Source organism: Lontra canadensis, unplaced genomic scaffold, assembly GCF_010015895.1.
Source record: "Lontra canadensis isolate GAN:19392208 unplaced genomic scaffold, GSC_riverotter_1.0 scaffold7, whole genome shotgun sequence".
NCBI lineage: Eukaryota > Metazoa > Chordata > Mammalia > Carnivora > Mustelidae > Lontra > Lontra canadensis.
This window is the reverse complement of record NW_022631001.1, coordinates 28,606,001-28,617,178: the sequence shown is the minus strand read 5'-3', so window position 1 is coordinate 28,617,178 and position 11,178 is coordinate 28,606,001. Positions and strand designations below refer to the sequence as shown.

General features: G+C 40.6%; 2 protein-coding genes across 2 annotated transcripts; one reads left to right on the top strand and one right to left on the bottom strand.

Moving 5' to 3' along the window:
* Positions 1-752: 752 nt before the first annotated feature.
* On the top strand, positions 753-1,703 carry LOC116865370 (olfactory receptor 51L1-like). Its single transcript, XM_032853639.1, is given in 1 exon segment — positions 753-1,703. A coding segment is annotated over 1 exon segment (951 nt).
* Positions 1,704-9,811: 8,108 nt separating this feature from the next.
* Positions 9,812-10,765, bottom strand: LOC116865369 (olfactory receptor 51Q1). Its single transcript, XM_032853638.1, has one exon. It carries the CDS (start codon positions 10,763-10,765, stop codon positions 9,812-9,814), a length of 954 nt encoding a protein of 317 aa, XP_032709529.1.
* Between the last annotated feature and the right edge of the window lie 413 nt (positions 10,766-11,178).

The following is an 11,178-nucleotide window of genomic DNA, read 5'->3' as shown; positions in this document are numbered from 1 at the left end:
AGCTGAGTGTGGGCGACAGTTTGCTAAGGATGCAGTGGAGGGGAATCTATCAATAGGTGCAAAACTGGACTCTGGTTTCAGGTCCTAGAGAGACTGTCGGCAACTGAATCAATGGATATCTGAGAGGGGCCACTTTAGAAGGTTTCTGGACCTCTTCCACCTGCCCCCCGCTCCGGTCTGCATGGAAGGCAGGAAAAAAAAAATGTGCATCTGCCACTCTGTCCTTTTCACCGCCTGTGAAAATGAAGACCAGCTTCTCCAGCATCACCTCATTCTCTCCCTTAGGTGGCTTCTGTTTCTTAAACACAATTAAATACTATTCTTATCTCCACATTACAAGTAAAAAACCGAAAACAAACAAACAAAACCCCCTTTGGATTAGAGTAAAAGTAAATTGACCACATCACATCTAGTAATCAGCTGAGTGTGGATTTTGACAGGTCTGATTTATTCTGTTTCTGCTCTCAATTTTTAAGCTATGTGGTCTCTCCTAAGATTGGCCAGTTTCAAATATTTCCTTTACATGTAAAATTTTAGGGTTTTAGAGGTCAGAGAAAGAGAAGGTGAGAAGAAAGTGTCTGTTATATTTTTACCCAAAATGATGTAAATGGCTGCAACTTCCCTCACTTCCTTCCATCTGCCTTCTTCAGCCTTTGAGGTGAGCTGCTAAGGCAGAAGACCTTCAGGAGGAAGCTAATTTCATTTTTTTTTTGTTCCAGATGTCAGGTGAAGACATCTCTACTTTTGGTGACATGGGAGCTGAAAGCAATAAAAGTCTTGATGTCCTGTCTGTCTTCCTAACTCGCATCCCAGGATTGGAGGCTCAACATGGCTGGCTTTCTATCCCCTTCTTCACCATGTATATTGTGGCCATTGTGGGTAACAGCCTAATCATGGCAGCAGTGCATGTGGATGCTGCTCTACATAAGCCCATGTAGTTGTTCCTCTCCATGCTGGCTGTGACTGAGGTGGGTGTATCTGTGTCTACATTGCCCACTGTCATGGGTATTCTTTGGTTTGATGCTCGCCAGATTGACTTTGATGGCTGCCTGGCTCAGATGTTCTTCATCCACACCTTCTCAGGCATGGAGTCAGGGGTCCTTTTGGCCATGAGTTATGACCGTTTTGTAGCCATCTACAATCCACTGCGATATACAGCCATCCTAACCCTGTCCCGTATCATCTGCATGAGTCTGGGAATCACACTGAAGAGTGTGATGTTCATGGCCCCACTTCCAATCCTTTTGAGGCAACTGTCCTATTGCCATGTTAATGTCCTCTCCCATTCCTACTGTCTGCACTCAGACCTGATCCAGCTGCCTTGTGCTGATACTAAGCTCAATAGCATCCTGGGTTTGTCCGTTGTCCTGGCCACTTTTGGGCTGGACTCGCTGCTCATCGTGGTCTCTTATGTGCTGATTCTTTACACGGTGCTAGGCATTGCCTCTGGAGAGGGACAGCGGAAGGCCCTCAACACATGTGTGTCTCATATCTGTGCAGTGCTTTTGTACTATGTGCCCATGATTGGTGTGTCTGTGATGAATCGAGCTGCCAAGCATGCCTCACCCCTGGTCCACACACTCATGTCTAGCATCTACCTCTTTGTGCCTCCTGTCCTCAACCCCATCATCTACAGTGTCAAGACCAAGCCAATCCGACAGGGAATTTTCAACTTGTTCTCCTGCAAGAGGAAATGGCTCTGAATCCTTCTAACAGGGCAAAGACTTCAAGCCACTCCATAAACTCTGATGGTGTTTCTGCTGTGAGCAAAGCTGGACACCAGGCATTTTGTGGAGGAATAGGAATGAGGAATTCTAAGCATTGTCACAGGCTTGACTCTGGATCATGAGTCATCCATGGCCCCTTTTATTTCACATCCTGTCAACATCTGTGTGTCTCTGTATGTATGTATGTGAATGTCTTCTCTCACCAGGTGTGATTGGCTTGAGGGCAGAGATCGTGAATTTCACTTTTTTATTTGCCCCCAAACGTCCTAAACAAAAAAGCCCAATAAATAATAAGTTAACAGTAAAGTTAGTAAGTTAACATTAAGGCTGGGTCTTGATGTTTGAATTGAAACAAAACAAATTGCTGTTTTTGAGAGGTTAGGCAGGGATTAAGAATATCCCCCAAGAAAGAGATTGTCCTAGGAATGTGCCTCTGAGTAAGGTGAGCATACTTTTTGGTTTGCCTGAGATAATCATGGTTTACACTTATTTTCCTCAGCATCATTATTTATACAGCACTCTCTTTCCCTCCCCAGAATGTCCTTGTTTAAATGATAACTTGTATGGGAACCTACTTATGAAGCAGCCTCCTTCCTGGTATGGAAGGAACCAGACTCTGTACAGTCCACATCCAATGATCTCTACCCTTAGAATTTATGTACTTGGAGACTCTGAGGTTGAGGAACAGCTGATTAAATTACCTCAGTTTAGGCACAAAATAAAATATAGACAATCTCAGATTGTCCAGGTTTCAGATCCTAGAATTCTACCAAAAGCCCCAAATTCTGCTCCAGTACACTCTCAGACCCTATTTGCAGGGCCAAATAGGTCTGGTGTCACTGTGCCTGGATATTCCTGTTTTATTTCCTCCCCTCCCTTCAGCCTTCAGTAACCTCAGCTTATGGTCTGATGGGTATATTTTTATATTTTTCTTGACCTTACCCCGCCTTCAGCCCTGTCAGCATGGGGCTGGTTGTATCTACCTATGCCTTTCTAGGGTTTCCTGGAAACCTTCAGTCATAAGGGAAAGACCATTCTCACACCTCTTAAGGAACACGGACAGGGCTTTGTGTAGAGTGCATTGATAGGACTGGGCTGGTTGACCAGTAACTGGTCTCAGGTTTTCAGCCTTTCTTACTTCAGGACCTCCAATTACAACGCAAATGTTTTCCTCACTATATACAGTTCTTCCTGACTTTGTCCAGTTCATTAGGTGATGATTACTTTTTTGTCACTAATTACTAGATTACATGCCCACCAATAACAGTTTCTATAAAGTCAAGGTGACTGATTATTTCTTACAACTGCATGTGTACCTACAATTATCTCCAAACAAAAGATTCACTTTTTTTTTTTTTTAAGATTTACTTTTTAGGGGCTCCTGGGTGACCTAGTTTGTTAAGCCTCAGACTCTTGTTTTTGGCTCAGGTTATTATCTCAGGGTCATGACATGGGGTTGGACCCCATGTCTGCTTAAAGACTCTGTCTGCACCCCCCAAAATAATTAAATAACATCTTTTTTAAAAAGTTTAATTCTTAAAAGGACATGAGAAATACAAACCCAAATTTTATATTAGATTTAACGGGCATAGAATTCCTCAGAATTTTAGAATGTCTGCTCTTCAAAACACGTTATTAAGGAAATGAAAATGCAAGTTAAAGACAGGGAAATTATTTATAGTACATGCATCTCACAAAAGACTTGCATACAGAATATATAAAGATCTTTTATAATATGATAAAATACAATGCAATTAAAACCATAGTGAGCTAGGACTTAACAAGTTAGCATGACCAACATTGAAAAGACTGACGAAAATGTTACACATTGCTGGTGGAAATGTAAAAATAGTACAAGTGCTTTGGAAAAATGCATGACAGGCACAAGAAAAATGAAAACATGTATTCACAAAAAAGCTTAATGCAGGGATGCTTTTTCATAATAGCCCCAATATGGAAACAACTGAAGTGTCCACCCGTAGGTGAATGGATAAGTGAAATGTGAATATCCATATAGTGGAATATCACTGAGCAATAACAAGGAACAAACTATCATACACACGAAGACATGAACGAACCTCAAAAACATGGTTTGCAAAACAAGAAAGACACAAAAGACTACACATGATAATTTCATTTATATGAAATTCTAGAAAGGCAAAAACTAATCTATCAGGACAAAAGGTAGATTGGTGGTGGCCTAGGGCTGGGTGTAGGGGAGGGGATTGACTGGAAGTGGTTAAGAGGGAAGTGTTGGGGGTGATGGAAAAATTCCATATTTTGATTGGGTGGTGGGTGTAAGTATTTGTTTACATCATTAAACTATACCTTTATAATGTGTGCATTTAATTTTATGTAAATTATAACTCATTAAGGTTGATTTTTTTTTAAAGATTTTATTTATTTATTTGTCGGAGAGAGAGCGAGCACAGGCAGACAGAATGGCAGGCAGAGGCAGAGGGAGAAGCAGGCTCCCTGACGAGCAAGGAGCCCGATGTAGGACTCGATCCCAGGACGCTGGGATCATGACCTGAGCCAAAGGCAGCTGCTTAACCAACTGAGCCACCCAGGCGTCCCAAGGTTGATTTTTAAAAGACAAAACACAAGATTATATTATGTCTTAGATTTAACACATACAAAAATACTCTATCAACTTGCTATTAGAGTTTCTGTATGCTCACTAAAAAAAGAAAAAGGACTGATCTATTTCCCCAGCAACATTTCTCCAATGACAATGTGTTAGTAACAAGTTGATAGGCACATCTGGGTGCCTGGGTGGCTCAGCTGTTAAACATTTGACTGCGGATTTCTGCTGAGGTCCATGATCTCAAGGTCATAAGATGGAGATCCTTGTGGAGGTCCGTGCTTAATGGAGTCTGCTTCTCTCCCTCTCCCTCTGTCCTTCCTTACATGTGCTCTCTCTCTCTCTCTCTCTCTCAGATAAATATATCTAAAAAGAAAATACACCCGCTCCCCCCAAAAAACAAATAGTGATATGCAGATAGATAACTTCTAAGAAAAATATGTGCAATACTGTAGCATAATGAATGTGATATCTATAGTAACTTAATATTAGCCAATTTTTAATACATATGATGTCACTACTTTTTTCCTGCTAATTCACAGGTTAAAAGTTATCGCTGGAGTCCTGTGTTTTGCACAGATTACCTGCTGTTCAATATACCATGCAGATACCACCTTCAGTAAAACACACACACACACACACACACACACACATATGTATATGCATATATTTACACTCAAGCTGTGACTAGACTCTAGCTCCCAAGGTGAGAGGCAAAGAAATACAAATAGATACCAGGCTAGAAATCCATAATCATAAAAATCCACCAATAAAAATGCTCATATTAGGATATAAACAACATGTCAAATGTTTTACCCTTTGCAAACGAATGCAGAAGGATGGTACAAGCATGTACATTCACATTTAGTCCTGGTAAGAGTGGATTGTTGGACAAATTAGATGAGTTTAGCATTTTTATTAAAAAATGTTTAAATATTTTTCCCTGTTATTTTTCCAGTAAGGAATATAATGTTGAAATAAAATTTTGATATATAAATTGAATTAATTTTCTCATTGAAAATCTAATAATTTTTAGCTTCCATATTTCTTATACTGATTTTGACAGATAAATTAAAATTTCTTCTAAAAATATTTATTTCTGTTAATGAGTGTGATTGTAGGTACTAGTTTATCATTGTTTCTAGGCCCTCTTAGCTGGCAGAGCAAGGAAATCTGTGTCCATATACTCACCTGGGTCTATACAAATATGTCTGCATTTAACCATAGGCAACTACGTTGAGCTACCCATGACTTCATATTGATGTCTCCAGCTCTGTTGCATGGATCACTCAAGCCATCTCCTCTTGTTTTTCTGTAACCTCCCACTCGGATAGTGAGAACCTGGCTGCTCCGTCTGCCATCTATTCACTTAGGTGTTCGATTCCAGCACACATGTAACGTGCTGGTAGAAATGCTTATTACACTGCCATGAGAAATTACTTCATCAAGCAGAGGACAGCATTTATTGTTCTTCCTGTCTCTACTCTTACAGACTCCAGCCAGTTTGCAAGCTTAGTGCAGCAACTCTGCCCCATGCCCATCCAGCACACACATCCTTCAGTGCAATACCCATCTCCTTCAATGCAGTTGTTTCATATTTTGTAATAGAATTCTATTTTCTTTTTGGCCATATTCTGCATTCCATTCTGGGAATCTCTGATGTCGTAAGTGATTTATCAAAAATTACCATACATTATAGTTCTTTCTGTACTGCTATAAAGTGCTATGGGATGTGGCAAATGCATAGTGTCATGTATGTACCATTCCAGTATTAGAGAATGATTTTATCCCTCTAGAAAATCCTCTGTGCTTCACCAATTCACCACCCTACTCTCCCAAATCCTTGGTGATGACTGATTAGTTTATTCTTTTTCTAGTATTGCCTTTTTCAGAATTTCATATAAATGAAAGCAAACATGTAGGTTTTTAAAACTGGCTTCTCTCATTTAGCAATACACATTTAGGGTTCATCTATGCCTTTATGTATCTTGGTAGCTCATTCCTTTTTTTAATTTCTGAATAATATTCCATCATCTGGATGCACCACATTTTTTTTTTAATCCATTTACCTGATGAAGGGCAAGTTCGTTGCTTCAATTTTTCTCTGTCTTTGCTTTTTTGCTCATTATTTGCAAGAAGATTCTCAGGTGCCCAGTTAGAATCAGATCCCTTTTTCTGTAGCAGTAGCCTGAGCTCTCTTCTGCTTGAACTAATACAATCCACTTCACATCCCTAAGAAATTGATATTCAATCCTACTTCCTCTTATATATTTCATTTAAAATAATTTTAAGAGGGTCAAGAAGACCACCTTCTGAATTTTAAGAGATACAAGCACATTTCCATATTGACATGGGACTAATAGAGTCATTTACTTTCTGGGCACTGCGTAACTTATGTAGAAACATTTCACAATAGCTAAAAAAATTTTCCAAAATGCAAATCTATTTTGAAATCTAAACATGTCATTTCTTTTTTTTTTTAAAGATTTTATTTATTTATTTGACAGACAGAGATCTCAAGTAGACAGAGAGGCAGGCAGAGAGAGAGAGAGAGGAGGAAGCAGGCTCCCTGCAGAGCAGAGAGCCCAATGTGGGGCTCGATCCCAGGACCCTGGGACCATGACCTGAGCTGAAGGCAGAGGCTTAACCCACTGAGCCACTCAGGTGCCCCTAAACATGTCATTCTTAAGTCGTGAAGGCCACACACATACACACATGCACAAGTACACAAAGGAAAGAACAGTTTTGGCCAGGGAAAGGAAACAGAAAGATTGACTAAAGAATTAAGGCAGACTTCTTCATTAGTTTCCACTTAAATATTGGCAGTTGTCTGGGAGTTTGGTGACTATAACATTCAGTTGATAGAAAGCTCTCACTAAGAGATTATTTCATTTTCAATAGCTGCTGGAAAGGCAGCACACCAAGGCATGACCCACGCAAGCCTATGAGCTTAGAGTCCATGTGTACCTTGTCTTCCATTACTTAGACTGTACTTTATAACATGGACAGTCAGATGGACCATTCACCGGTCATTGAACAACCTACTTTGCCCAATAATTTCTCTTTGTGTTTCCAAACTCTAGTCTTTTAAGTGTAACCAAAATATTTCTACCCTCTTCTACAGCTGACTTTAGTTTTACAGTTACAGAAACATAGGCCATGGGTTGGAATAGTCTGTCAGTGCTGCCAAAAAAAAGTACCACAGACTGGGTGGCTGAAACAACTTATTTTCTCACAACTCTGAAGGCCTTGCACAATTTCTCACCATGCTGGTTTTCTTTGAGGCCTTCCTTCCACGGCTTTCAAATGGTTGTCTTCTCCCTATGTCATCACATAGTCTTCCCGCTGTGGTTGTGCTTATCTGTGTCTAATCACCCTTTTCTTCATGGGACACCAATCATACTGGGGTAGAGCCCATCCTAGTGAACTCGTTTTAACTTAATTACCTCTTTAAAGACCCTATCTCTAAATATTGTCATATGCAAAGATACGGGGATTAAAATTTCTACATATGAATTTGCAGGGGACACAATTCAGCCCATGACACTGGTAGTTCTCATTTTCCCGAGTTGAATTTTATTCTGTCATCTCCACCTCAGAAACCCATCCTACCATCGGGGAAGTCTTTAGAGGGTAGTAGAAGTATCTGTGTGTGTGGACAGTTACCATCTAGCTACCCCAGTTCCTATTCTCATGATGATGGAACCATAGATGTTTCCATAGATGTTCCCATCCATAATCCACAGTGTAATTTTTTGGAAGGGAGTTGAAGAAAAGAATTCACATAAACTGAGCACCTTGGTTTGCAAACCTGTGTCTTCTACATACTGTGATTCATTGAAAACTCTTAGCCTTGTGAGATGGGTATTATTATCCCAGTTTTAGAAATCCAAAAAGTGAACTCAGAGTTTTATTAGCTGGTCAAAAATTCATATAATTAGTAATGGGGGGAAAAAAAAGAGTCATTATTAATGGTGTCAGGTGCTCCACTTGAAAATCTGGCATAATCCCAAGACTTACTTTCCCCTCATGATGTTTTGGGAGATTCTCAAGCCTGTATTGTCTATTAAAAAAAAAAAAAAGTCTCCTTCTCCTTCTCCTTTTTCCTCTTCTTTGAATTTTAGTTAGTTAACATTTAGTGCAGTATTGGTTTCTGGAGTAGAATTCAGTGACTCGTCACTTACACATAACACCCAGTGCTCATCACAACAAGTGCCCTCTTTGACCCATACTCCTAACCCATTTATTGACTTTTTAAAAAATTATTTGGGTTTCCTGGTCCTGATTTCCCCTGTTCTGAGATTGCATATGCTTCCCATTCTGCAATTTGTTTCCTTACACCACCTGGACAATGGTTCTATGGAGAAATATGGTAACTTCTAGGATCTGGTAAAGAAAGGGGAAAATAAGGGAGAAAAGGGTATTAGTGGAGAAAGACATCCTTTCCCCACTTGTTCTCTGCCTTTTGTCTCCTAAGCATCCCTTGCCCCACTACACTCTCACTGAAGTCCTGCCTATTTTGATTTAAATCTAAGTCAGTCTTCCCACTGGCCACCTGCATTATGTGTTCAGGAATCAGAAGTTGTGACCATAATTATAGTTGCCTTTCAAACTGATATGTCTGAGATCCAATCTCACTCCTACAAAATAATGATCAGGAAGGCCATATTCCTTCTATCAGAACCTTTTCTGGTACACAATTCATGATGACAAAGGGAAATTGCCCCTAAGAATTTGAGCCACAACAAAGACATTAAGGTTTCAAAACAAAACAAAGCAAAAGAGTCGGCTCTGGTCAGAAAATTGAGTTCTTATTCCCACAAATATTATATGTAAACTCACTTAAAGTTTTAATTCTAAACACTAAAGGACCTCTAGCATGACAAGAGCCTTAATTCTAGTGGTGGGGGACCTAACTAACCATTCCACCCCAATCTTCAGATTACATGTGTTCATTTGGTCTGCTGAAATCATGTTCTTTAGGTACACTGGAATAGCCAAGAAACTTGAACTGTATCCGTCCTTCCTGGAAGATTTGCCACTTTTTTTTGCAAGAGAAAATTGGACCATATCTTTGCAGGAAGGTGAGCCAGTACAGTGGACCTCGAGTTTACCTGGATGTCTGAGTGAAGCTGCTTGTGAGAATGGGTGGTGGGGGCAACAAGTAAAGGATTTCTTCAAACTTATTTAACCAAGCCTGTAGGAGAAAAGTATATCCAGAAAGGAAGACGAAACTTAAATCTTTCCTCAATTAATGAAGCTCATCCCACTGTTGGTAAATGTGCTAGAATTGAATCAACTCAGGCCCACATCTCTTTTGGACAGAACATTTGGTGGTAGGTCCTCCCAGACAAAACTTTGAGAAAAGCCAGGACCATGTCATACTGTTTTAAAAATATGATGGGGTATTATTGTACAGTCACCATTTCTCATTGTGACTATACTGTCCCCATAAGCCTGTGACTCTCAATTCCTGAGTAATATAAATAAATTCATTCTTTCATCTTAAGCACATATTTCTTTTGGAAAGGAGGTGGTTAATTCCCTGGTGGATCTGTTTCGTCTTTACACTGTAAATGATGGGGTTCATCACAGGAGGTGCCAGCAGGTAGATATTGGCCATGATGACGTGGACCAGTGGAGAGGCATGCCTGGCAAATCGATGAATCATAGATACTCCAACCATGGGGACATAAAGGACCAGAACAGCCAAAATGTGGGATAGACAATTATTGAGGGCCCGGAACCGCTCAGTCCAGGAGGCTGTGCCCAAGATACTCTTCAGGATGAATGCGTAGGAGAGCACAATGAGCAGAGGGTCCATCACAATAATGAGCAAAACCAGGGCAAATCCGTACCAGCTGTTGATCCGGATGTCAGCACAGACCAGGCGGATCATATCCTGGTGGAGGCAGTAGGAGTGAGAGAGAAGGTGGGAGCGGCAGAAGGGTAGGCGCTTGAGTAGGAAAAGGGAAGGGAGAACAGCCAGAATGCAGCGGCAAATGATGGCTAACGCAATCCTGCTGATGACTTTACTGGTGAGAATGGTGGCATAATGGAGGGGGTGGCAGATGGCCACATAGCGATCAAAGGACATGGCCAACAACACAGAAGATTCCATAAAGGAGAATGTATGGATGAAAAATACTTGTGCAAAGCAAGCTTCAAAGCTGATTTTATGAATGTTGAGCCAGAGGAGCTGCATGACTGTGGGCAGGGTGGTGAGGGTGAGGCCCAGGTCAGTCAGGCCCAGCATGGAGAGAAATAGGTACATGGGCTGGTGGAGGGATGGCTCTGTGCAGATGACAGCGAGAATGGTGGTGTTACCCACAATGGAGATGGTATAGAGGCAGCAGAACGGAATGGAGATCCAGATGTGAGAGGCCTCAAATCCAGGAATGCCCGTGAGGATGAAGTAGAAGGGGGCTCGGGTGGTGTTAGTTACTTCGGCCATGCCTTGTTGAATGCAAAACCAAAATCTGTGTGTTTCACAATAAGAAATTTTATCAGTGTGCTACTGCCATAGAGTCATTATCTATTCTTTAATCTAGCACTGAAATAGGTGTCTGGAATTGATTTTTTTTTTTATTTTCCTTTTAAGATTTATTTATTTATTTTTGCAGGGGGTTGGAGGAGAGGGAGAGAGAGAATCTGAGCATATTCCCCCCATGGGACTCTATCCCACAACTCTTGAGATCATGTCCTGAGCTGAAATCAAGAGCCAGACATTGAACTGACTGAGCCATCCAGGTGCCCCTGGAATTGTTTTTCATAAAACCATTGAGCAGTACACTAACCAGAGTGGTAGCAAATAATTATGGATTCTTTTGCCAAAAATTTCTATTTATTTATTTATTTACTTACTTA

Bases quoted from the DNA above. Each gene is read 5' to 3' on its own strand.
- LOC116865369 (XM_032853638.1), bottom strand. From the start codon at position 10,765: ATGGCCGAAGTAACTAACACCACCCGAGCCCCCTTCTACTTCATCCTC.